This window comes from Chiloscyllium punctatum, chromosome 39 (genome assembly GCF_047496795.1).
Source record: "Chiloscyllium punctatum isolate Juve2018m chromosome 39, sChiPun1.3, whole genome shotgun sequence".
NCBI lineage: Eukaryota > Metazoa > Chordata > Chondrichthyes > Orectolobiformes > Hemiscylliidae > Chiloscyllium > Chiloscyllium punctatum.
In genome coordinates this window covers 32957802-32981531 of record NC_092777.1, presented here as the reverse complement: position 1 = coordinate 32981531, position 23730 = coordinate 32957802, and the positions used below count along the sequence as shown (strand labels likewise).

The following is a 23730-nucleotide window of genomic DNA, read 5'->3' as shown; positions in this document are numbered from 1 at the left end:
TAGCCGCCCTCCAATCCTCAGGAACCGACCCCGATTCTATTGAACTCTGGAAAATAATCACCAGCGCATCCACGATTTCCCGAGCCACCTCCTTCAGTACCCTGGGATGCAGGCCATCAGGTTCAGGAGACTTATCAACCTTCAGACCTAACAGTCTCTCCAACACCAAATCCTGGCAAATAGAAATTCCCTTAAGTTCAGGTCCTTCAGCCACTGTTACCTCAGGGAGATTGCTTGTGTCTTCCCCAGTGAACACAGATCTGAAGTACCCATTTAATTCCTCTGCCATTTCTTCATTCCCAGTAATATATTCCCCTGCTTCTGTCTTCAAGGGCCCAATTTTTGTCCTAACCATTTTTTTGCCTTGGACATACCTAAAAAAGCTTTTACTATCCTCCTTTATATTCTTGGCCAGTTTACCTTCGTACCTCATTTTTTCTCTGCGTATTTCCTTCTTACTAATCCTCTGTTGTTCTTTAAAAGCTTCCCAGTCCTCCGTTTTCCCGCTTATCTTTGCTAAGTTATACTTTTTCTCTTTTAACCTTATATGTTTCTTTACTTCCCTCGTCAGCCACGGCCGCCCATGTCTCCTCCTGGGATCTTTCTTCCTTTTAGGAATGAACTGATCCTGCATCTTCTGCATCATACGCAGAAATATCCGCCATTGTTCCTCCACGGTCTTCCCTGTTAAGGTATTGAACCATTGAACTTTGGCCAGTTGCTCCCTCATAGCTCCATATTTCCCTTTATTCAACTGAAATATTGTCACTTCAGATTGTACCCACTCCCTCTCAAATTGCAGATTGAAGCTTATTGTATTATGGTCACTACTTCCCAATGGCTCCTTCACATAGAGGTCACTGACCAATTCTGGTTCGTTACACAATACCAGATCCAGAATCGCCTTATCCCTGGTCGGCTCCAGCACCAGCTGCTCTAAAAATCCATCTCTGAGGCACTCCACAAAGTCTCTTTCTTGAGGCCCGATACCATCCTGATTCTCCCAGTCTACCTGCATGTTAAAATCCCCCATAACAACTGTAGTAACATCTTTGCGACAAGCCAATTTCAGCTCCTGATTCAACTTACCTCCAACATCCAGACTACTGTTTGGGGGCCTGTAGATGACTCCCATGAGGGTCTTTTTACCCTTAGTGTTTTGAAGCTCTATCCACACTGACTCTACATCCCCTGACTCTAGGTCCGCCCGCGCGAGGGACTGAATATCCTCCCTTACCAACAAGGCCACCCCACCCCCTCTGCCCGTCAGTCTATCCTTACGATAGCACGTGTAGCCTTGAATATTCATTTCCCAGGCCCTGTCCCCATGAAGCCACGTCTCAGTTATCCCCACAATATCGTATCTGCCAATTTCCAAAAGAGCCTCAAGCTCATCCACCTTGTGTCTAATGCTTCGTGCATTCAAATTTTTAATTTGTTACTGCTCTCACCCTTCCCCTCAACCCTTATTTCACTCAACTTTACAGCATGATGCCTTTTCCAGTTTTCTGCCTCCTTGATACAGTTGTCTTTCTTGACTTCTCTTGTTCTAACTACCCCTTCAATTTCCTTTTTAAACATCCAGCTTGTCCCCTCCCCCCCGCTACTTAGTTTAAATGTAGCACTGTCGAACAGCAGGTCCGACCCATAGCTATGACTTCCTCCACACATGGATAGGGTAAGGAGTCAGTCCCGAACCTATCCCAATCGGAACAGGAATCAAACCTTTGGCAGCAGGCACCAATGTGATCCAGCACAGCCATCCAATCAACTGAGCCCGCCCTCCTCAGGCAGGTTATATGTCTGGTGCTATAGATATTGTCTGTAAAGGCTCCAATTTCATTCTATCATATCGCTGACCAGGAATCTCTCTCACTCTAACTGCCTGCCTTTGATGTCTGTTGGGAAGGATTTGCAAATTGATACCCAACGTGTTTGGCCAAATCATGAAGATACCTTTTGTGGTGATCAAGTCCTAGCCTGGGTTGAGAAGCAGAGAAACTACCACTGTGCCACAAGACTTCCCCTCCAACCCTTACTACCCATTCCTACTTTCCTTTGGAGAAGCTGGTTGTGAGCTCCCTTCTAAAGCCTCTGTAGTCCACCTGCTGCTGTTAGGTATGAGGTTTCAGAAATATCATCCTGGCATGAATGTTACTTGCCACTTATCAGCCCAAGCTTTATTGTTACATGTCTTGCTGCATGCAAACGTGGACTGCTTCATTATCAGAAGAGTTGCAAATGGTGCCAAACAATGTGCAGTCATCAGGGAACACCTCTACTTCTGACCTCCTGACTTGTTGCTGAAGTATCTGAGTAGGACACTGCTCTGAGGAATTCCTGTAGTGCTGTCCTGGGTCTGAAGTGATTGGCCTCCAACAACCACAGCCATATTTCTTTGTGCCAGGATTGACTCCAGTCAGTGAATAGTTTACCCTGACACCCATTCACTTCAGTTTTATTATGGTGCCTCGACTCTGTAGTCAGTCAAATGCTACCTGAGATGGGGCATCCACATGAAACTGTCTGGCTGAAGATAGCACCAATGCTTCAACCAGTGCTGAGCTCCCTGATCATTCAAGATGTGGGTGTTCCTTTTGCACTTACATAAGAACACAGGAACAGGTGTAGGCCAGTCAGCCCCTCGAGCTTGTTTCACCATTCAATGAGATCGTGATTGATCTGTGGCCTAACTCCATAGACCTGCCTTTGGCCCATATCCCTGAATCCCTTCGCTGAATAAAACTTCATCAACTTCAGGTTTAACTTTAACAATTGATCCTGCATCCACTGTCATTTGTGGGAGAGTTGCAGACATCTATCACCCTTTGTGTGTAGAAGTGCTTCCTAACATTGCTCCTCAACAGTCTGGTTGTAATTCTCAGCCCCTAGTTCTAGAATCCCAAACCAATGGAAGCAGTTTTTTTTTATTCTAACCCTGTCTTTTTCTGTTCACTTTTTGTTTAATTGTCCACTATCATTCACAACTGGTTGCAGTAGGAGCATTATAGATATTTTACTGTGCCTACAGAGGGTTAATCATTTAACTATGTTAAGTATTCATATGCTTATATCTATAATTATTTCTGAGATGCAACATAAATGAAGTTTCTACTATTACATAGCCTGCTTTCATCAAATGACTTTAGTTGTTTCTTTAGAACACAGGGTATTGAAGTGGTGTTTCATTGATGTATTTTAGTGCTTCCTCCAAAAGACAGGCTGCAGAATATTCTACTGCCAAATCCAGATATCGGCTTTTTCATCTGGAAAGAGGATGACCTACTCTGTGAGTATATTTTGTTCTAATGCCATAAAGTCTCTAACTTGTGTGTACTTCTTTAAAGAAATGATTTCTTGCAAAATTCCGAATTGATATGGGCTATTTCCATTTCCAAATGTTCAAATGTTTACCGTACAGTCATTAAAATTTTCCTTGTTGGAAAGGAAAGAGGAATATCTGTGACTTTTTGTTTTACAAGTGTAGGGCAAGTATTTGGATTTGTCTCAGAAGAGAATTTATCAGATTAGTAGGTATATTGTGCATTCCTAATTAATAGTCTATCACAGAGAGTTCAAAAGTCACTATTAGTAGACAGTGTGCATTCCCAGTACTCAGTTCTGTGAAAGATGGCTACCAGGAGCCATTTGCTGATGTGGGGGAGCCCAGAAGTTATCAGTCTCTCAGTTGCCAGACTGCTCCCGCACATGTGCAAATGCTTTTAATGAAGAAAGAGCTGAAATTCTATGTTAATAATCATCAAACAGGAAACATGGGGCTATGAATGCTAAATAAATCAGGTTGAAGTGTAGATTTAAGCTTCATAGTCACAAACAACTGACTTGTGACTTGTCCCATTGGAAGGTTGAGGCTTTTCGATTTCTGTCTTTACCCTAACTAAACTAATACTCCAAATAGGAGCAGAGATGTTACTGGCTGGGAAAGATTCAAGTTTCATTCATCCTTCTATCATCCTGGTACTGGCAAGGTATGAGAGTGAAGTTGTTAACTCATCCTAAGGATAATGATATGATACTTACTGCTATGGGGTTGCTGGGTGGGCTTTAATCTTACATTACAATAGAATAAATCTTTTGTGTTCAGATTATTCTGTGGAAGTGTACACTGTGCTCCACCTAATGGTCATGGTTTGGAGATGCCGGTGTTGGACTGGGGTGTACAAAGTTAAACATCACACAACACCATGTTATAATCTGACAGGTTTATTTGGGACCACACTAGCTTTTGGAGCGGTGCTCCTTCATCAGGGGATTGATCACCTGATAAAGGAGCGGCACTCCGAAAGCTAGTGTGCTCCCAAATAAACCTGTTGGACGATAACCTGGTGTTGTGTGATGTTTAACTTTGTCCACCTAATGGTAGCATTGTGCTTAAACGCAGCCATTAGCTTCGGCTGATGTTAGCACATCAGCAATATCGGATAATCAATCTGCTTCACGTATCATCCTCCTCCAATTCCCCAAATGAAAGCAATGCTGCCCCTAAAAACTCCATAAATTCAAATTAATCAGTGAGTGTTGTTCATTTTCAAGACACATTACCGATGTCACACCAATTAAGGTTGTTTTTTTTTAGATTAGATTACTTACAGTGTGGAAACAGGCCCTTCGGCCCAACAAGTCCACACCGCACCCGCCGAAGCGCAACCCACCCATACCCCTACATCTACCCCTTACCTAACACTACGGGCAATTTAGCATGGCCAATTCACCTGACCTGCACATCTTTGGAGTGTGGGAGGAAACCGGAGCACCCGGAGGAAACCCACGCAGACACGGGGAGAACGTGCAAACTCCACACAGAGAGTCGCCTGAGGCGGGAATTGAACCCAGATCTCTGGCGCTGTGAGGCAGCAGTGCTAACCACTGTGCCACCGTGCCACCCAAGGCACAGTGTAGAAGCAAATTAAGATCCTTCTTAAGCATGGAATCCCTGTTTGGCTACAGTGCCCAGTGTTGTGTCTGCAGGCTGCCAGGTTAGACCCCCAAGGTGAATATGGAGCAGGAAGTAATTGTCAAGGAAGATAAAGGTGAAGCAGCATGCCTGTGCTCAGCCACAGATTGAAAACTTGCATTTACAGGGGCAGTTCCTTCCATAAGACATAGGAGCAGAAATTAGGCTACTCAGCTCACCGTTTTGGCTCTGCCAATTTGTCATGGCTGATAAGTTTCTCAACCCCATTCTCCCACTTTCTCCCCATCACCCTTGATCCCCTTGATACTCAAGAACCTATCTATCTCTGTCTTAAATACGCTCAGTGGCCTGGCCTCCACAGCTTTCTGTGGTAACGGATTTTGGTGTAATTCACAAACTTTCTAAGCATAACTCCTATATTCTCATCCAAATCAGTTATATAAACTGCAAACAAACAGTTTCTCATACTGTCATTCCAAGGATTGTGAGGTTGATGCATTTCAGGAGGTACATTGAGGGAGGGACACACAGAATAAATGATAGGTCCCCGGGGGGAGAGTACGGAGGGACAAAGGGGAGCTGGGTGTACAGGTCCACAGACCCCTGAAGGTTAGGTAAAAACAAGGACTGCAGATGCTGGAAACCAGAGTCGAGATTAGAGTGGTGCTGGAAAAGCACAGCAGGTCAGGCAGCATCCAAGGAGGGCTTTTGCCCAAAACATTGATTCTCCTGCTCCTCAGATGCTGCCTGACCTGCTGTGCTTTTCCAGCACCACTCTAATCTAGACCCCTGAAGGTTGTCAGCACAGACTGGGGTAGAAGGAACACTTGCCTTCATTAACCGGGGACGTAGAAGAAAGCAAGCACCCTCCCCCCACCATACTTCCAACTTCGCAAAAGACGGGTTCGGGCCACAGAGAGAACACCATGTGCTGTTCCTGTCTCCTCGCTATCGGAAAACCTGGAGAGGAGGTGGGGTGGGGGAGCAGACGAGATTCGTCAGGGGCCGTTTGCCTGGGATGGAAAGTCTTGGCTCAGAAGGGAAATAGGAGCAGCGGAGGCTGAGGAGAGGCATGGTTAGGAGGAGATGGGGAGAATCATTTCACATCCCCCTTACCGCTGCCCCCACCCCCACCCCCACTCCAACTCCATTGGGCGACAGGTCTAAGACCAGAGGGCGCAAGTTTAAAGTGAGGAGATCTGGGAAAGAGGTTTTGGATGTAGAAATATAGAAAGTGCTGCCTAACAGGGGTATGGAGGCAATGTTTAAGAAGGTTCTCAGTGAGCAGTTGGAATGCCAGGGCACCGTAGTCTATGGACCACGTGCAGGTCAATGGGATCAATGCAGTTTAGTGCTTTTTGGTCACCGAACACAGGAAGGGCTGAAGGGTCTGTGTCTACTCTTTTAAACAGAAACGTAAAGCTCCCTCTACATTGTCCCCTCCATCCCAAGACAGGGACAGCACGGGGCTAGATACAGAGTAAAGTTCCCTCTACACTGTCCCCCTCCCCCATCAAACACTCCCAGGACAAGGACAGCACGGGGCTAGATACAGAGTAAAGCTCCCTCTACACCATCCCCTCTATCCCAGGACAGGGACAGAACAGGGCTAGATACAGAGTAAAGCTCCCTCTATCCCAGGACAGGGATAGCACAGGGCTAGGTACACTGTCAAGATCTCTCTACACCATCCCCTCTATCCCAGGACAGGGACAGCACGGGGCTAGATACAGAATAAAGCTTCCTCTACACTGTCTTCCCATCAAACACTTCCAAGACTTTCTACCTGAAATCACTCATTTCATTGGGAACTGAAACTCTGGGTAACTTATTGCAATGCTTTAGATTCCTCTGAGGGCAGTCCCACCGTGTGCGACCTCCCTGTGCCATGGGCTCTGTACTCCCTGAACTTGCTTGGAATTCTGAGGAGGAGATGTAGCCTCCTCCAGCTCTGCAGCCACACCAGGAGAAGCAGCAACATCAGCAGCAGTTACAGCCACTGCCTTCAGCAGTCACAAATACCAGGATGGAATAGAGGGGATTGTATCTCAACACCCCCAGCACAGAGGGTACAGCAAGCCCTGCCCCCTGCCCCCCCAAAACATGCTTTATTTCCAAAGTTCCAGCTCTTGCAGTCCACTGCAGTCTCTTGTGGAAAAATAAACTCTCCAAGAGGAGCAGGTAAGTCCCCTGTTGTCTGTGGCGACAATAGTGATGACAGATCTGAATATCTATATTTTTTGGATATCCATGTTCCTTCAGGGCTCAGCTGCTGACATTTCTAAAATTTGACAAACCTTGATTGTAAGACCCTCCAACTTGAAGACTGAGAGGCCTGTCAAACACAGAGAACAATTGGCTTTGATTATTTTGTGGGATATGTAAAGGTCCACGCAATTATACGTAACACCTTAGTTGTCAGATGGGTGCAATAAGAATAGCCAGATTTAATTGTAAATCAGAAGAGATTACATTCCTTTAATGTATAACTAGTATATGACATCAGCAAGTGGTTAATGCCAGTGTGCATCAAGTAACCCAGGAGTGGTCGTGACCTGTTCATCCTTTGGCATTTTCATATACTGCAGCCCTTCTCTTGACTAGACGTCTCAACAGTTGGCTTCTGGGAGGTCAACACACAACTCTTGTAATTGATGTGCAGGCCTTTGTTGTGGGCCATTGTACACCCATTAACTACTCGCTGCAAATTGGCCACTCTTTCAATGAAGGTGACCTTTGCAGCAAGTCTGTGTAAGTGGACTAGCTCTTGTTGTGTGCCTGCAATTATGCAAGAAATTGGGAAGAGAAACCACTATACATATTTTCGCTGTTGGTGAAAGATTGATTTCTCACATGAGGTAGCTTTGGCAAATAGAATTAAGGAGAATCCGAAGGGTTTTTACAAATTCATTAAGGACAAAAAGGGAACTAGGGAGAGAATAGGGCCCCTCAAAGATCAGTAAGGCGGCCTTTGTGTGGAGCCACAGATAATGGGGGAGATACTAAATGAATATTTTGCATCAGTATTTACTGTGGAAAAGGATATGGAAGATATAGACTGTAGGGAAATAGATGGTGACATCTTGCAAAATGTCCAGATTACAGAGGAGGAAGTGCTGGATGTCTTGAAACGGGTAAAGGTGGATAAATCCCCAGGACCTAATCAGCTGTACCCGAGAACTCAGTGGGAAGCTAGAGAAGTGATTGCTGGGCCTCTTGCTGAGATATTTGTATCATTGATAGTCACAGGTGCGGTGCCAGAAGACTGCAGGTTGGCAAACGTGGTGCCACTGTTTAAGAAGGGTGGTAAAGACCTACCAGGGAATTATAGACCGGTGAGCCTGACCTCAGTGGTGGGCAAGTTGTTGGAGGGAATCCTGAGGGACAGGATGTACATGTATTTGGAAAGACAAAGACTGATTCGGGATAGTCAACATGGCTTTGTGTGTGGGAAATCATGTCTCACAAACTTGATTGAGATTTTTGAAGATGTAACAAAGAGGATTGATGAGGGCAGAGCAGTAGATGTGATCTATATGGACTTCAGTAAGGCATTCGACAAGGTTCCCCATGGGAGACTGATTAGCAAGGTTTGATCTCATGGAATACAGAGAGAATTAACCATTTGGATACAGAACTACCTCAAAGGTAGAAGACAGAGGGGGGTGGTGGTGGAGGGTTTTTTTTACCGACTGGAGGCCTGTGTCCAGTGGAGTGCTACAAGGATCGGTGTTGGGCCCTCTACTTTTTGTCATTTGCATAAATGATTTGGATGCGAGCATAAGAGGTACCGTTAGTAAGTTTGCAGATGATAGCAAAATTGGAGGTGTAGTGGACAGCGAAGAGGGTTACCTCAGATTACAACAGGACCTGGACCAGATGGGCCAATGGGCTGAGAAATGGCAGATAAATGCGAGGTGCTGCATTTTGGGAAAGCAAATCTTAGCTGGGTGTATATACTTAATTGTAAGGTCCTAGGGAGTGTTGCTGAACAAAGAGACCTTGGAGTGCAGGTTCATAGCTCCTTGAAAGTGGTCGCAGGTGGATATGATAGTGAAGAAGGCATTTGGTATGCTTTCCTTTATTGGTCAGAGTATTGAGTACAGGAGTTGGGAGGTCATGTTGCGGCTGTACAGGACATTGGTTAGGCCACTGTTGGAATATTGCGTGCAATTCTGGTCTCCTTCCTATCAGAAAGATGTTGTGAAACTTGATAGGGTTCAGAAAAGATTTCCAAGGATGTTGCCAGGATTGGAGGATTTGAGCTACAGGGAGAGGCTGAACAGGCTGGGCTGCTTTCCCTGGAGCATCGGAGGCTGAGGGGTGACCTTATAGAGGTTTACAAAATTATGAGGGGCATGGATAGGATAAATAGGCAAAGTCTTTTCCCTGGTGTCGGGGAGTCCAGAACTAGAGGGCATAGGTTTAGGGTGAGAGGGGAAAGATATAAAAGAGACCTAAGAGGCAACTTTTTCACGCAGAGGGTGGTACGTATATGGAATGAGTTGCCAGAGGAAGAGATGGAGGCTGGTACAATTGGAACATTTACGAGGCATTTGGATGGGTATATATATAGGAAGGGTTTGGAGGGATATGGACCAGGTGCTGGCAGGTGGGACTAGATTGGGTGTGGATATTTGGTCGGCATGGATGGGTTGGACCGAAGGGTCTGTTTCCATGCTGTACATCTCTGTGACTCTATGACTCTTCACTCCCAACCTGTTTTACAGTGCTTGCCAAAGGCAGTTTGGCTTTAGCTATTCTGCTGTTAAATTTTACCATCTATCCGAACTGCTCTAAATCACTGTGATAGGTCTGTATCTCAACTGCTGCAGTGTATTGCAGAGTCTCGTAGCAATACATTGGGAATGGATCTTGTGGGACATGGTTAATAGCAGGTTAATAGCCCACTCTGCAGCTCAATGAAGTAAATTATTATTTATTATTCTGCTTTGCAAGGTTCATAGAAGACTTTTTTTTTCCTGTACCAAATATAGCCCCATAAAGTATTATTTTTATTGCCGAAAGATTGGCTGGATGAATTCTTGTGTAAAGACATTTTGATTAAAATAGTCATTGTCATCATCATAAAATAAATATTTTTCCCATTTTGTTCTTTGCAAACCAGTCATCATTCTCTCACATAACAAGTAAAGTGACCACTTTTAGTTTTCTTCTATTGGGCATGAGCTGAAAATGTGTTGCTGGAAAAGCTCAGCAGGTCAGGCAGCATCCAAGAAACAGGAGAATCGACGTTTCGGGCATAAGCCCTTCTTCAGGAATGAGGAAAGATAAAAGGTAGGGAGGAGGGACTTGGGGGAGGGGCGTTGGGAATGCGATAGGTGGAAGGAGGTCAGGGTGAGGGTGATAGGCCGGAGTGGGGTGGGGGCAGAGAGGTCAGGAAGAAGATTGCAGGTTAGGAAGGCGGTGCTGAGTTCGAGGGACTTGACTGAGACAAGGTGGGGGGAGGGGAAATGAGGAAACTGGAGAAATCTGAGTTCATCCCTTGTGGTTGGAGGGTTCCTAGGCGGAAGATGAGGTGCTGAGAAAAGGTTGATGAGTCTGAGGTACTCTGATTTTCAGGCTAACTGAAGTAGCTTGTCAATGTTCAATTTGCCTCCTAATTCTGGAGTCTTGGATTTGATATTCTAATTAAGGAATTATTGCTGAATGCATACAAAAGATAGTGAACTGAATTTTCTCAATTGCTAGTTTGGCATTTTAAATTTTGCTTTAAATCTGAGTAATATAGCAGAACAAAGAGGAAAAAAAGGAAATTTACAGCCCACGAACAGCCCTTCGGCCCTCCAAGCCTGAGTCGATCCAAATCCACTGTCTAAACCTGACCCCCAGAAGTAATTGAGAATAAGGCAGCAAGACCTGTAGAAAAGGTTATATTTCTCAAATTGGATGCCAGTAAATGTCTTGATCTTTGGCATTATAGGTTTTGATGCCTTGATGTCCTGTTCCTTTGGCTTAAAGTTGTACCTAATCTGTGTTAACTGTCATTTGTAGGTAGTGTTGGAAAAGCACAGTGTAGCTAATCTGTCTTGGGATATAGGCTTGATGGAAGTGACCTGAAAATTAGTGGCCTGACATCATGGCAAGTTTCTGTCATTGTTGCCAGCTTTGGATCTCTGCCAAGTTTACATGACTCAAACTTGGGTCACTGTACTCTACTTTGGTAGGTTCATAGAAAACTTTTCTCTTGTCCATGTACCAAATATGGCCCTAGAGCCATCCAACTGAGTGATTTTGAGAATGTGAGACTCCACACTTCAGTATGTCTTCATCAGGAGCAAAGGGATCTGTATTACCTGGAAGTAATCTACAGACTTCTGAACATAATTTTTATGGGACTAGTGTTGTTTAATTCGGCCTTGCATGTTTATGGCATGAACATAATGTACATTAAAGTTACTACATCAGCATGTTAGCATTCAGCTTCTTTCAGTTCATATACAATAGCAGCACTAATGTTTCACAAAAGCCGTCTACCCTTTATGGAACACTTTGTGAAAAGAACCCCTTCAAACCTTTGAGTATTGGAGATAAAACAATGTAACTCAACAGTAATGGATTTTAATATATGTAAGAACTGTGTACAAAGGGGCTCCAGTAAGAACTGTATTCCGGGATTCTATTGCCGTCTCGAACTTGTGCTATAATTGCTGAATAAGAGAGGCTATTTTCTCCATTCACTGATTTCGGTCATTATTTGTACACGTTCCCATAACTTGATGACTGAAATCAGTGAGTGGCAGAAATCACCTTTTACAAGAGCCCCTTTATACACAGTTCTTACATATATTAAAATTCCATTACTATGGTGTTACACGGTTTTATCTCTCGTACACAAAGGTTTGAAGGGTGCTGTCTTGGGAGACAGGAGATGGGTTAAAATAAATCAAATGCTGGCTGCTACTCCTGATGGGATTAAAAGTGTCTGTCCAGTCTGCTTGAATATTTAAGAGGTGTTAGTCCTTTTGTTTTTTAAGTTAGTAAATTTTAGTAAAAATACTAGGCCAATATGCTCTACATAAGTTTAAAAATTGTACTTGTTTTTAATAAAAGAATAAAGTATATTAAACTGACTACTGCAGCTGGGTTGTGAGATTTGTTTACTATTTGCCGGTATGTGTTTCATTCATTCGTGCAATTTCACGAAAGCACCATTTTGTCAGTTAGTTTCTTAAAGGGATAATGGCCCAATTTAAAGGTATTTAATAGGTACTTACTAATTGGAAATCTATTCAGGCCCAAGAGGTGGTTGGTAAGGGCTGATTAACATTATGTTTTGTGGTGACTTCATTGGGATGGCATTGTTCTGTATGCTGCATCTATTCAGAGGAAAACACTGCTTGTAGCGAGGGCCAATAAGGTGTGAAAATGTAGTAATGGGTTTGAAAGGGATGTTTTGATTAAAAAGAGTTGTTTTAAATTTGGTCTATCTTATGTTAGTAAAATATAGCATGAAACTGTGATTTTATGAATGAATGAAACCATGTTATAGTAAATAACGGGTTAGTAAAGGGATATGAATGAATAAATATAGCAAGATGGTGAGTGAGTTAATATAGATAACCTATAACACAATATCTCGCAACTTGCCAAAACAAAACATGGCATCCTTTTTGTCTATAGAAATTCAAATATTGAGCTGAACTTCATAAGATGGATTTGATTAAGCTGTGGGAAATTTGTTCATAAACCAATTATAGTTGGCCCAGTTTTGACTTGTTCCCAGGAAACAAGAAATTAATTTGTGTGAGAACTTACAAGAATCTGTCCTCATAATGTTTGTATCTTGTCTGTGATCCATTTTGCCATTTAATATACATATTAATGTATATGTTGGTCATGTATGTTGCATATCATGCATTTTGCCCACCATGTTTTGCCTCTGGCTCATGTTGTATTTTTTCCCCAGGGAAGGAACTGGTGCAATTTGTTAAAAGTCGAGGTGGCAGTAGCCAGGACTACTTGAATAGTGATTCTGACAATTCTGAACTGAGCGAGACAACAGACAGTCTTAACATTGAGCAAACAAGATTATCAGTTCTGTCAAATGACAGTGGTATTGTCAAAGATTGTGGGGATCTCCCTCTTGCAAATGACATGCCAGCTGCAGGGCCCAGTGAGAAAGAGCAGACCAAGTTTGTCAGAAAAGCCTGCATAAAGAAGAAAAGCTATGATTCCGAAAACACACTGAACCTTTCAGATATTTATGATACCTCTGCAACAGGAGGTACTGTGCAACTTCAGCGTAAGTTTGGTTGCAATACAATGCTGTTCAACTTCAAACAACAGAAGCCTCATACTGCACGTGTCGTAGTACTTGGGAATGATTGCGTTTTGGGACGATTGGCAAAGGCTGTTCTTTCTATCAGGTATTTTATTTAATACTTATTCAGAATTTAGATAAACAATTTTCAAAATAAGAAAAGTTCCCCTTCATTGATGACATCTAATACTGCCTCTGGTTTGATTCTCCTCTATATTTTCCTGTTAAATTTTCATGATTTACAAAAGAGTAGGGTGTCACTTTATAAGCTGGTGATTACTGCTTCTCCTTCTTTGACAGACAGGTGTTTTAATCTCTGCATTTTTTCTGTCAACTGTTGCATTAAGCTAGTTTGTGTTCTTTAATCTTGTGATGATACCCTTTACTTGATACAGTTGACAACGAATGTGAGTGGACTGTTTAACAGTAGTGAGCATCACAGGTCAGCTTGTTTGTAATTTTACTGATGTCCATGCATGTGCACTGAGTCTATGTGAAGTCTTTGAAAATGGAAATAATTATGATTTTGTTTTTTCTTTTGTAAGCTTCACCCTTTCATAGCGTAGGGTCACTAAAGTTAAGTTAAGCCTAGTGAAGTAAGCCCCTGTGGGTATCACCTCAGCTAAGACATATTATTTTAAGTACATTGTGTCTGCCTGTAGCAGACCTACTTGTAGGTATAATTTAATCCAGTGTGAAATTCAAAATTTCAGAATTTCAAAGTGCTAGTTCAGTAGAACCAGAAATAAACTAGTGTTTGGATCTGGATACTGTCAGTCAACCTGTTCAGACATGATTTGGAGATGCCGGTGTTGGACTGGGGTGTACAAAGATAAAAATCACACAACACCAGGTTATAGTCCAACAGGTTTAATTGGAAGCGCTACTCCTTCACAACCACCTGATGAAGGAGCAGCGCTTCGAAAGTTAATGCTTCCAAATAAACCTGTTGGACTATAACCTGGTGTTGTGTGATTTTTAACTCTGTTCAGACATGTTATGACACACCTTTGATGTATGTAGGACTTGAACCCAGAGGTAGGAGCACTATCAATATGCTGCAAGAGCTTGTCATCTTAAATTATACTACAGGTAGGTCTGCTACAAGCAATCCTGTTTATGCTGTGACTTAGAAATGTGACTATGATTTGTTACTTTTCCCATTTAATATTGTTACTGTTAAAACCAAGTTTATAATGATATCATAAGAGTTTCCTTTCCTAAAGGCATCTTGATACTTTAAAATTTTCAAATGAAACTTCAACTTTGATTGTGTTCATATTCTTTTGTGGAAATGTATTAGAAATTCAGCAGTTTCCTCTTTAGTTTCTGTTTCTGAACCAAAATTTGTACAGTTTCACGATCTGGGGCTGATGAATAATTGTTTGAAAGTTTTCTCAAAGTAACAGAAATATATTTTAAATAAAAACATTAGTAGAGCTGCAGTCTAAACTGCCAATCGTGAGCTTAAAAATAATGACAAAAGTATTTTTACTTCAATTCTATTACTTAGGAAAAGAGAAACAAGAAGATGTATTCTGACTTCAAAACTAAACCTGCAGTTCTACTACATCCCAGTTACAAATGAGGAGCAGACCCCGGTATCTGTCAGCAAGGTGTGTCTAAGCTGTATTTCAAATAGTCTTTTTTGCAGTTGACTCTGTGGAATATTAATTTTATTTTTTAAGTAGCAGATCTGCCTTGTCTCTGCTGACTACATAACTTATACAATTAACTTTTTGAACAAATCAGAATAGGTTGCAAAATAGTTGTATTGAAGCCCTTTGAGATATTTGACAGATGCTATATAATTGACTTGTCAATCAAAACCTTGCAATGTTGGTGTTAAAATATTTTGCTTAGTAGTGTAAGGATTATATTCTCTGCTTGACTGTGAAATTAAACCTCTTAATATTCTAAAATCATTGAAGAGATATACTTCAAGCTGCAGACTTGAAGTAGCTAATGTGAAATGTGTTGAAAACAATTACTCCAGAACCAGAGTTACTTTTAACAGCTGTTTAAAAAATATAAATTCTATCAGCATCTGCAGTTAGATGATAGTGAACACATTTTTGAATACTTTGTTTTTTAGGTCATCCCATTATTGCGTAGTGACTTTTCTTGTGAAATGTCCAGGTATTTGGGTAGCATAGACCCGTGGTATAACAGCAATATCAACAGCCTGCGAGATATGATACCTGAACTAGCTAAAACGGTAAGGCTATTTCCGATTGCATCCTTATCTGGTAGCCTGCTTATGTGCTGTATAACAGGAATAATTGTAGTAAAAAGAATGTCACAGGATAAATGTTAATTCTATATTATTGGGTATTTAATGTGTTTAGGAATTAGGCATTAACCACTGTTAATGATTCAACTCTGCTCATGTATAGGAACAGTGATTTTATTTTCCTTTATTAATCAATGGATGAGGGTGTTGCTGGCTAGGCAGCATTTATTGCCAATCCCTAATTACTCAGAGGGCAGTTAAGAGTCAACCTCATTGTTGTGGGTCTGGAGTCACAGATCAGCAGATCAGGTAAGAACATTAGTGAACTAGATGGGTTTTTTTCTGAGAATCGACAATGGATTCATGGCTATCATTAGACTCTTAATTCAAATGTTTTTTTTCAATTCAAATTCCACCCTCTGCTGTGGCGGGATTTCAGCCCAGGTCCCCAGAACCCTATCTGGAACTCTGGATTAATAGTCCAGTGATAATGCCACTAGGCAATCACCTTCTCCATGCTGCCTGATGACCCTTTGCCTATTGGAATATCTGGGCCATTATTTTCCCCTATTATGGAAATAGACTCTGGAGCCTCTGAAATATCATCAAAATATGGAGTCTGCTCCTGTACTCCATCCTAAAAGCAGCAAACTGTATTCTAAATTAATTATATTACAATACACTGATTGCAGTGAATTAAGTGAGGAAAATATAAAGTAATATTGTTAATACTTTTCAAACAACAGATTAACATAAGCTGCAAAATGAGCAAAGAAAGTCATTAAGGCAATTGTGTAAACCATTCATTTGCTAATTATTGTTGAAAGTGATTTCTAGCTCATAGTAATTTAAAACTGGTTCATCATTTTCATGTATCACTGGTTCCTAATGTACTAATGTAATGTAAACTACTATAGAATTAAACCATCCTACAATTTACACTGATAAACACTTTAGCCTGTTATCATGAAATAGCTCTTCCGTTAATTTATCACTAAGGTAAGCTTGCATTGAGCTACCATGCCAAAAAAAATATATTTCACCAGATCTGTTCATCTGCAGTTAATTACAACTACTTTCATTTATAGCATTTAAGATACTGTTCAAAGTTTGTGTTGCTTGCATTTTCTACATCAGCAGGCTATCAAGATGTTGGTAGTGGATTAAACAGCATCTGGGCTCCTCAGCTCAAGGCTTCTCTGCTCTGTTTGCTTTTCTTTTCAATTTCTTCCTTCCTTTATTCTTTAAGTGATTGATTCTGCTGACCTTCTGGTGAATGCCTGGTGAAGAGCAATGGTGCAAAGTGAAACTCTTGGTGGCAGTATTTTGGGTCCGAGTCCTGGTGGTGGTGGTGGTGATGTTGTGGCCAGCTGGAGGAGGAGGAAGGATGTTAGGATGTTTCAGGAGGCTGCTGCAGCAGACAAGGTGGTATGGTCTGTTCCTCATGGCCATTGCAGCCATGTCCTCCTGCGTTCAATAGAGTGGTGGTCTGCTTCTGTGACATGGTGGATCTGGCCCAGGATTTCTTGAAGTGGCTTTTTCAGTGTCTTCCAGCCAGGGATTCCAACAGCCTGGTATGATGGTCTGCTTCTGCAATGTGATGGGTCCTTGAGGTTGCTTCTGCAGTATCTTCAGCGGCATGGTGTTCCAGCCGGGATTCCAATGGTCTGAGATTCAGTTGCTTCGATGTTGACTTTTCTGCAGTGGTGGGGAACCTGGTTCCTGTCTTTTCCATGACCTTGGGAACCCATGAGCCGTGAATTAAACTATTCTAATAAAAAAAATATTAATTTCTGTAGCTAAAACGGTGCTAGAATGTGGTGACTTAAGCACCTCACTGTATTTTTTTGTCAAATACAAGTGACAACAAATTTCTATTCTGTTCTATACTAACTATCAAATCATGCTGTGTTTCTCTTTCTGCCTGAAATTCTGGAACAAGACTCTACCAAAGATGGACCTGTACTGGAGTAAACTGCTGTGGTATTGGGACAGCCTATTAAAACTGGGTGCCTATGGATCTGGGCATGCAAAGCACCGATTTAATCTAAAAGCAAGATGTGAGGGCAGCTCCATCCACAAGTTCACAGCAAAATATTGCCTATAGTTAGACATAATAATTCATTTGCAGTCATGCAATTAGCATATTTTGTTTTAGGATATCTTTATGTCTCCAGGGAGTATTGGTACTTTAGCTACCATGAATCTGTCACCTGATACCCCACCCTTTGCTGTTGTAACAAGGTTATTTTTCAAAAGTTCACTTCTCTTGTGGACACCTTTCACCAAGTTCCAGATGAAGTTGTGGTTTAAAAGGGGCCAGTGTAACCAAGCTTTCCTGAATTAACAAAATATACACATATACACAAAGATCATTAAAAAGAGGTGATCCAAAAAGATAAGTTTTTTAAAATAAAAGCAGAAATACAAATGTGAAAATGCAAAAAAAAGTTTTGAACATATTGCAGCAGTTGACATTGATAGTTGAACGGTTGGTATCATGATTTTTGCTATTTGGTGAAGATTCTATAGTTATGATTCCCTTTTTAACCAACTTGCAGAACCCTGAATGAGGGATGTCTTTACCTGTAACACAGTGGTGATGAAGCAAAAGCTGTTTGGCTCTAACCTTTGTAGCAATATTCAAATCCAGGCTGGCACGCATAAGAGTATTCAGGCTCAATAGCACTCTCTCTAGTAGAGTTGAAAATGACTTTTCAACCCCCAACCTCGTGTATTATTTAAAGGAAAACACCGAATGTGCTGCAGTTTGGAACCCAATCTACAAGAGATCACTTACTATTAAACAGGGCTCATTACCCCCTTATTACCTTTTTAATGAAAAGAGATCACAATCCCATCTGCTTAGACTGGCCCCTTCCCCTTTTTGAAGGGCTGTTGCTTCAAGTTCTTTTCAAATTCTGTGCATCTCTATCTCGAGAGAGCCACTTAATTTGCATCCACATATTTGACTGTATCAGCTCTCTTTTTAGAAAATATGTTTTGGAATTACAAGTTAAAAATGTCCACATTACTTTAGGCCTCCAATATGTGGCCATGACAGTATAAAAAATGCTGTGTTGACAAAGTGACTAGGGAAGAACAGATCTGGTGAAAGTACGTTTTGTGATTTTAAATTAATATGAAATTATTTAGTCTGGTTATTCAGTGATTCAAAATAAAATGGTGGATTTTGAATGTGTGTTGATTGACCCCTGCATGGTTGGGAAATGGCAGGCGAGAACTGGGTATTCAGTTACTGTTTTCAATCAAGAGTAGAACCTTGACTCTCAGCAAAGAGTTGTGGAAATGAAAAGAATGCAAAGCAAGTGAATATTAACATACACCTAACCAAATAGAGGGAAGCAATACATAAGTAGCTTTAAAAGTAAAGACCACTACAATGCCATTGTAATGTAATCTCTAATCTAAAATGTATGTCAAGACTTTAAGAATGGAATTGAGCGGAAAGGAGGGATCATTTTATGGGACTGTACTCATTTGGAAAGGTTTGCATTTCTTGCACACAATCTATTGCAGGTAATTCCTGTGAGTGCATTTTCGGTATAATTTGAGTTATGTTTTAATCAGGCATCATAGACGAAACTAATACTGAACATAAAAATCATTCTCCTGGACTTCACTATTTAAGGGAATAGGTTCTCAGTGGTTGAAATCACAGTGTATAACATTATTCTTCAGTATTGATGCTTTCTCACTGAATTTCTTTGTTCATTATTCTAATAAAGGTATAGACCATTTTAACAATGTGTTAATACAAGGTGTTAAAATGACAGACAAAGGAATTTAACGTGAATATATAAACATTGACTCCCTAATATGTGGTATTATTTCAATCCCTTTTGTTATCAAGGTCCTCTTATTTTGTGTGTTCGGTCAGGTTTAGTTAGATGTGTTTTTGTAGTATATAAAACAGTGGTAGGAATTTCTGTACAGCTTCAGCAAAAGATAGAGCCCATCTTTCAGAAGAAGTGGTAATTGAAACCATTGGCTTGTTAGCCAATGAACAATTACAATCTGTCTTCATATAGTTAATTTTGTGGCAGTGAAAACAGCTCACAAGTAAGTGTAAAACTCTGGCGTGGAGGAAAGTAACAATCTAATACAAATGATGTTTGAAGAAGGTTAACAACAATACGAAAACAACCCAAAACCCTAATATTAGCATTTACTTTAAGTGTTAATCTGTTGAAAAATAACCTAATAAAGATCTTTTCCATTTCCAGCTATTTGATAGACTAACAGATTTAAATGTTTCTCACAGTCGACACCATCCAGACAACAGCCCAATGCAGACCCATTTATTTTGGATGTTACCTCGTACTATGTACGAATGGGATATCAGCCTGTTTGCTTTCAAATCTACAGTGTAATGGTGAGTATTTTCATCTCAATTGTAACTAAAAAATTAGATACCATTTGGGATAACCATATTTCTGTTACACTGGCCAAAATTTATTCTGTCTGGTTACACAATTATAAAAATATTTAAAATAGTATTTCCTCACGCACAGTTACATTTTGTAGAGCGGTAATCTAGATTTGAGTACAGGCCATGTTTTGCCCCTAGTTAAATTTGCCTGATGTCTGAGTTTGAGACATCTTGCCCTGTAATAGTGAAGAGCCCACAAGTGGTTGAATGCAGTTGTGGCTGGCAGCAAAGATTCAATGTCAGGTTACATCACCCTTCCACTCCGCTAGCTGCAGACACAAGCCTCTTCTGAACAGAATGCCAATTTGAGTAGAACTTTCTTTAAGTGTTGAATAGGAAGGAAGTTGACTTAACTGCGTGAACTGTACATATCTGTTCCTTCATTTATAAAGTAGTGGTTCAGAATGCACCACTGAATTTCATTGATTTTTTGTTTTGTTTTAGTCAAGGACTGAACTGGAAAAACTCAGTGAAATTTTTTTTGCTTATGCTTGAATTTAAATCTCATTCTGTGTCACAGTTTACTTTTATAGACAAAACCACTGAATGCGTGGATGATGTTTTTCTCATTCAGCTTGATGCAGAGCTTCCGGAATTAAAGTACAGCAAAGGTCAGTTATGTATGAGAAAATATACAGTATCCAATCATAATGTTGGGCTGAATGTTACGTGTTTTTGACTAAGTCTAAGGTGCATGGTGATTTCTGGCGGGATCTCTGCCTCAAGGCCTTAACGGGTTTTCCTGCTGTGTCTTGCTAAACTCTCCTCATTAACTACCTTCCCTGACCTGTGGCTTCCCTCCTGTCCAATACCGGTCCCATCTCACTGTACCCCATTCCTTGAAAAGCCCACTACTCGGCAGATATCCACCAAAAGACTGCCACCCCTTGTGCCTGCACCATCTTTGAAAGATGGCTGTGCACCCGGACAAGAATGGGTAATCTAGCATTGTCCCTCACCAGCAATGCCATGGCACAGCAACAACAAAGCCATACTGACCACAGCAAATGGCTAGCACTCCCTCACACATACACCATTCTCTCACACTCGTCACTGTTTAACTACCATTCTTCACTGTTTACCTGTCCTTACTTACATTCCTCCATATTTAAACATCCTCAGTAGGTTACCATTACTCTGGCTCCACTGCACACTAAACACTCAGCTTGTCACTGTCCACTAGGGGAATATCACACACCTGGAAGCATTAAGACTTTTTCAAACACGAGTGTTAGTTATAATCAACCAAAACAAACACAAATATAACCAAGAGGCTGATGTTCACCTCGGCAATGCAAACCAGACTTCAGCGCCATGACTAATGAATATTTTACAGTCCATGATGATCTACTGCAGTTAGCTGTCATCTATTGGAAACAGGTGTCAATGAAGTTCTGTCTGGTCTCTGTCATAGACAATGACTGCTTCCATAGCCCAGTTCCTCAGCATTCCGCCCTTCACCTCATTGCCTGCGCCAATTGTGCAGAGCATGAGCCCGGATGATAGGGATGCCCTCTGTCCAGACTATACTGGATGGGCCCTCCATATCGCTCCGAGTAGTGGAACCACATCTTTAGCAGCCCTGTGGTCTGCTACATCTCCCTGGTTGATGCACTGGTGGTACGAGATCTGTGTCCGGGTAAGCAATGCAGTCATGAACTATGGGTGCAGCGGGTATCCGTTGGCAACCAACTTCTACCCGCAGGAACTAGGTAAGATACCTGATTCCTCTAAAGCTGGGGTACATAAGAGAGCTCCAAAATGTACAGGTCATGGCAGTTGACAGGGTTGTGGGCTCACATCTCCAGGAAGTGGTAACGGTGATTACTGTTAACCCGAACATGAAGCAAATGAAAGCCCTTCCTGTTAATGAATTCTACAGTATTGCGATACGGCCCTCTCAGGGCCATGTGCGTACAATCAATGGCACCCTGCAGTGAAGGGCACCTGGCTATGTCACAGCTCCCCAGTCTACAGCACTGACCTCTTCATGAGAAATGAAGTGCACTAGTGTGACTTTGCATGGGGTCAATTCTTCCACAAACCTCACTGTAGCTCAAATCATTTTGATTCTGTTCAATGTGTTTATATACTGCAGAATGGTCAGTACATTTCACTGTTGTCCTTCTGCATTTATATATTTTTAAACAGCAGTTTTATTTTTCCACTGGGATGTGGGTATCACTGGCTGGCCAGCATTTATTGTCCATCCATAGTTGCCCTTGAGGAGGTGGTGGTGAGCTGCTTTCTTGAACAGCTGTACTCCATTGATGTAGATTGCCCCAAAATGCCCTGAAGGAGAGACTTCCAGGATTTTGGCCCAGCGACAGTGAAGGAACGGTGATACGTTTCCGAGTCAGGGTGATGAGTGCCTTGGAGGAGTACTTGCTCATGGTGGTGTTCCCATGTATCTGGTCCCCTTGTCCTTCTAAATGCAAGTGGTTTTGGAAGGTGCTAAGGATCTTATATGAATTTCTGCAGCACATCTTGTAAATGGTACACATTGCTGCTACTGTGAGTCAGTGGTGGAGGGAGTGGATGCTTATGGATGTGGTGCCAATTTAGAGGACAGCTGTGTCCTGGAAGGTGTCAAGCTTCTTCAGTGCTGTTGGAGTTGCACCCATTCAGCCAAGTGGGGAGTGCTTTGTAGTTGGTGGGCACATTTTGGGGAGTCAGCAGGTGTGTTACTTGTTGCAGTATTCCCAGCTTCTGACCTGCTCTCGTGATCACTGTATGTAAATGGTGTCCAGGTGACTTTCTGGTTAATGGTAACCCTAAGGATGTTGATAGTGGTTATCAATTGATTCAGCAATGGTAACACAGTTGAATGTTGAAGAGTGGTAGTTAGATTGTCTCTGATTGAAATGGCCATTGCCCAGCATTTGTGGTATGAACATTATTTTCCACTTGTCCATATTGTCCAGATCTTGTTAATTTTGAATGTGGACTGCTTCAGGAGGAGTCATGAATGGTGCTGAACATTGTGCATTCATTGGTAAACATCCCCACTTCCAAACTTGAGGGAGGGAATGTTACTGTCGTTAAGTCATGATATGCACTGGGGTTAGCTATAAACTGTTATTAAAGCAAGTTTCCCATTTCAGATATTATGCATTTGCAATTTAATGCTAAGAATTTTGTAATTTATTTTATCTTATTCTTGATTTCAAAGTCTGAGCGTAGGAATGAAAGAAGTGAATTAATTGAAACTAGATCACAAAATAGAGAGAGGTATGCATGGGCCAAATGCTGGCAAATGGAACTAGATTTATGTAGGATATGTATTCAGCATGGATGAATTTGACCGAAGTGTCTGTTTCCGTGCTGTATATCTCTATGACTCTATGGAGTAAGTAGTCATAAAATGTCACCAGGTTGGCAATTTTCTGGCAGTAAATTTAGGTGAAGTTCCACTCTTACCAATTAATTTGCATTCTCCACTTTTGTACTTGGCTTGCTGACAAGTGCCATCTACTGGTAGAAAGAAACAATGGTGATTATGCCTGACTGCTTAACACCAATCACAGGCAATCATATGATTAGATTAGATTAGATTACTTACAGTGTGGAAACAGGCCCTTCAGCCCAACAAGTCCACACCGACCTTCCGAAGAGCAACCCACCCAGACCCATTCCCCTACATTTACCCCTTCACCTAACACTACGGGCAATTTAGCATGGCCAATTCACCTAACCTGCACATTTTTAGACTGTGTGAGGAAACCGGAGCACCCAGAGGAAACCCACGCAGACACAGGGAGAATGTGCAAACTCCACACAGACAGTTGCCTGAGGCCAGAATTGAACCCTGTGAGGCAGCAGTG

At 41.7% G+C, this 23730-nt stretch overlaps 1 protein-coding gene across 1 annotated transcript in view; it reads left to right on the top strand.

The window, feature by feature from the left end:
- LOC140463939 (phosphoinositide 3-kinase regulatory subunit 6-like) overlaps positions 1 to 23730 on the top strand; it is a 99133-nt gene that overhangs the window by 58712 nt on the left and 16691 nt on the right. The window contains exons 11-16 of the mRNA XM_072558422.1: positions 3203 to 3289; positions 12867 to 13326; positions 14734 to 14836; positions 15316 to 15438; positions 19739 to 19849; positions 20427 to 20517. Of these exons, the coding sequence (XP_072414523.1) occupies positions 3203 to 3289; positions 12867 to 13326; positions 14734 to 14836; positions 15316 to 15438; positions 19739 to 19849; positions 20427 to 20517 (975 nt within the window). The remainder of the gene's footprint in view (positions 1 to 3202; positions 3290 to 12866; positions 13327 to 14733; positions 14837 to 15315; positions 15439 to 19738; positions 19850 to 20426; positions 20518 to 23730) is intronic.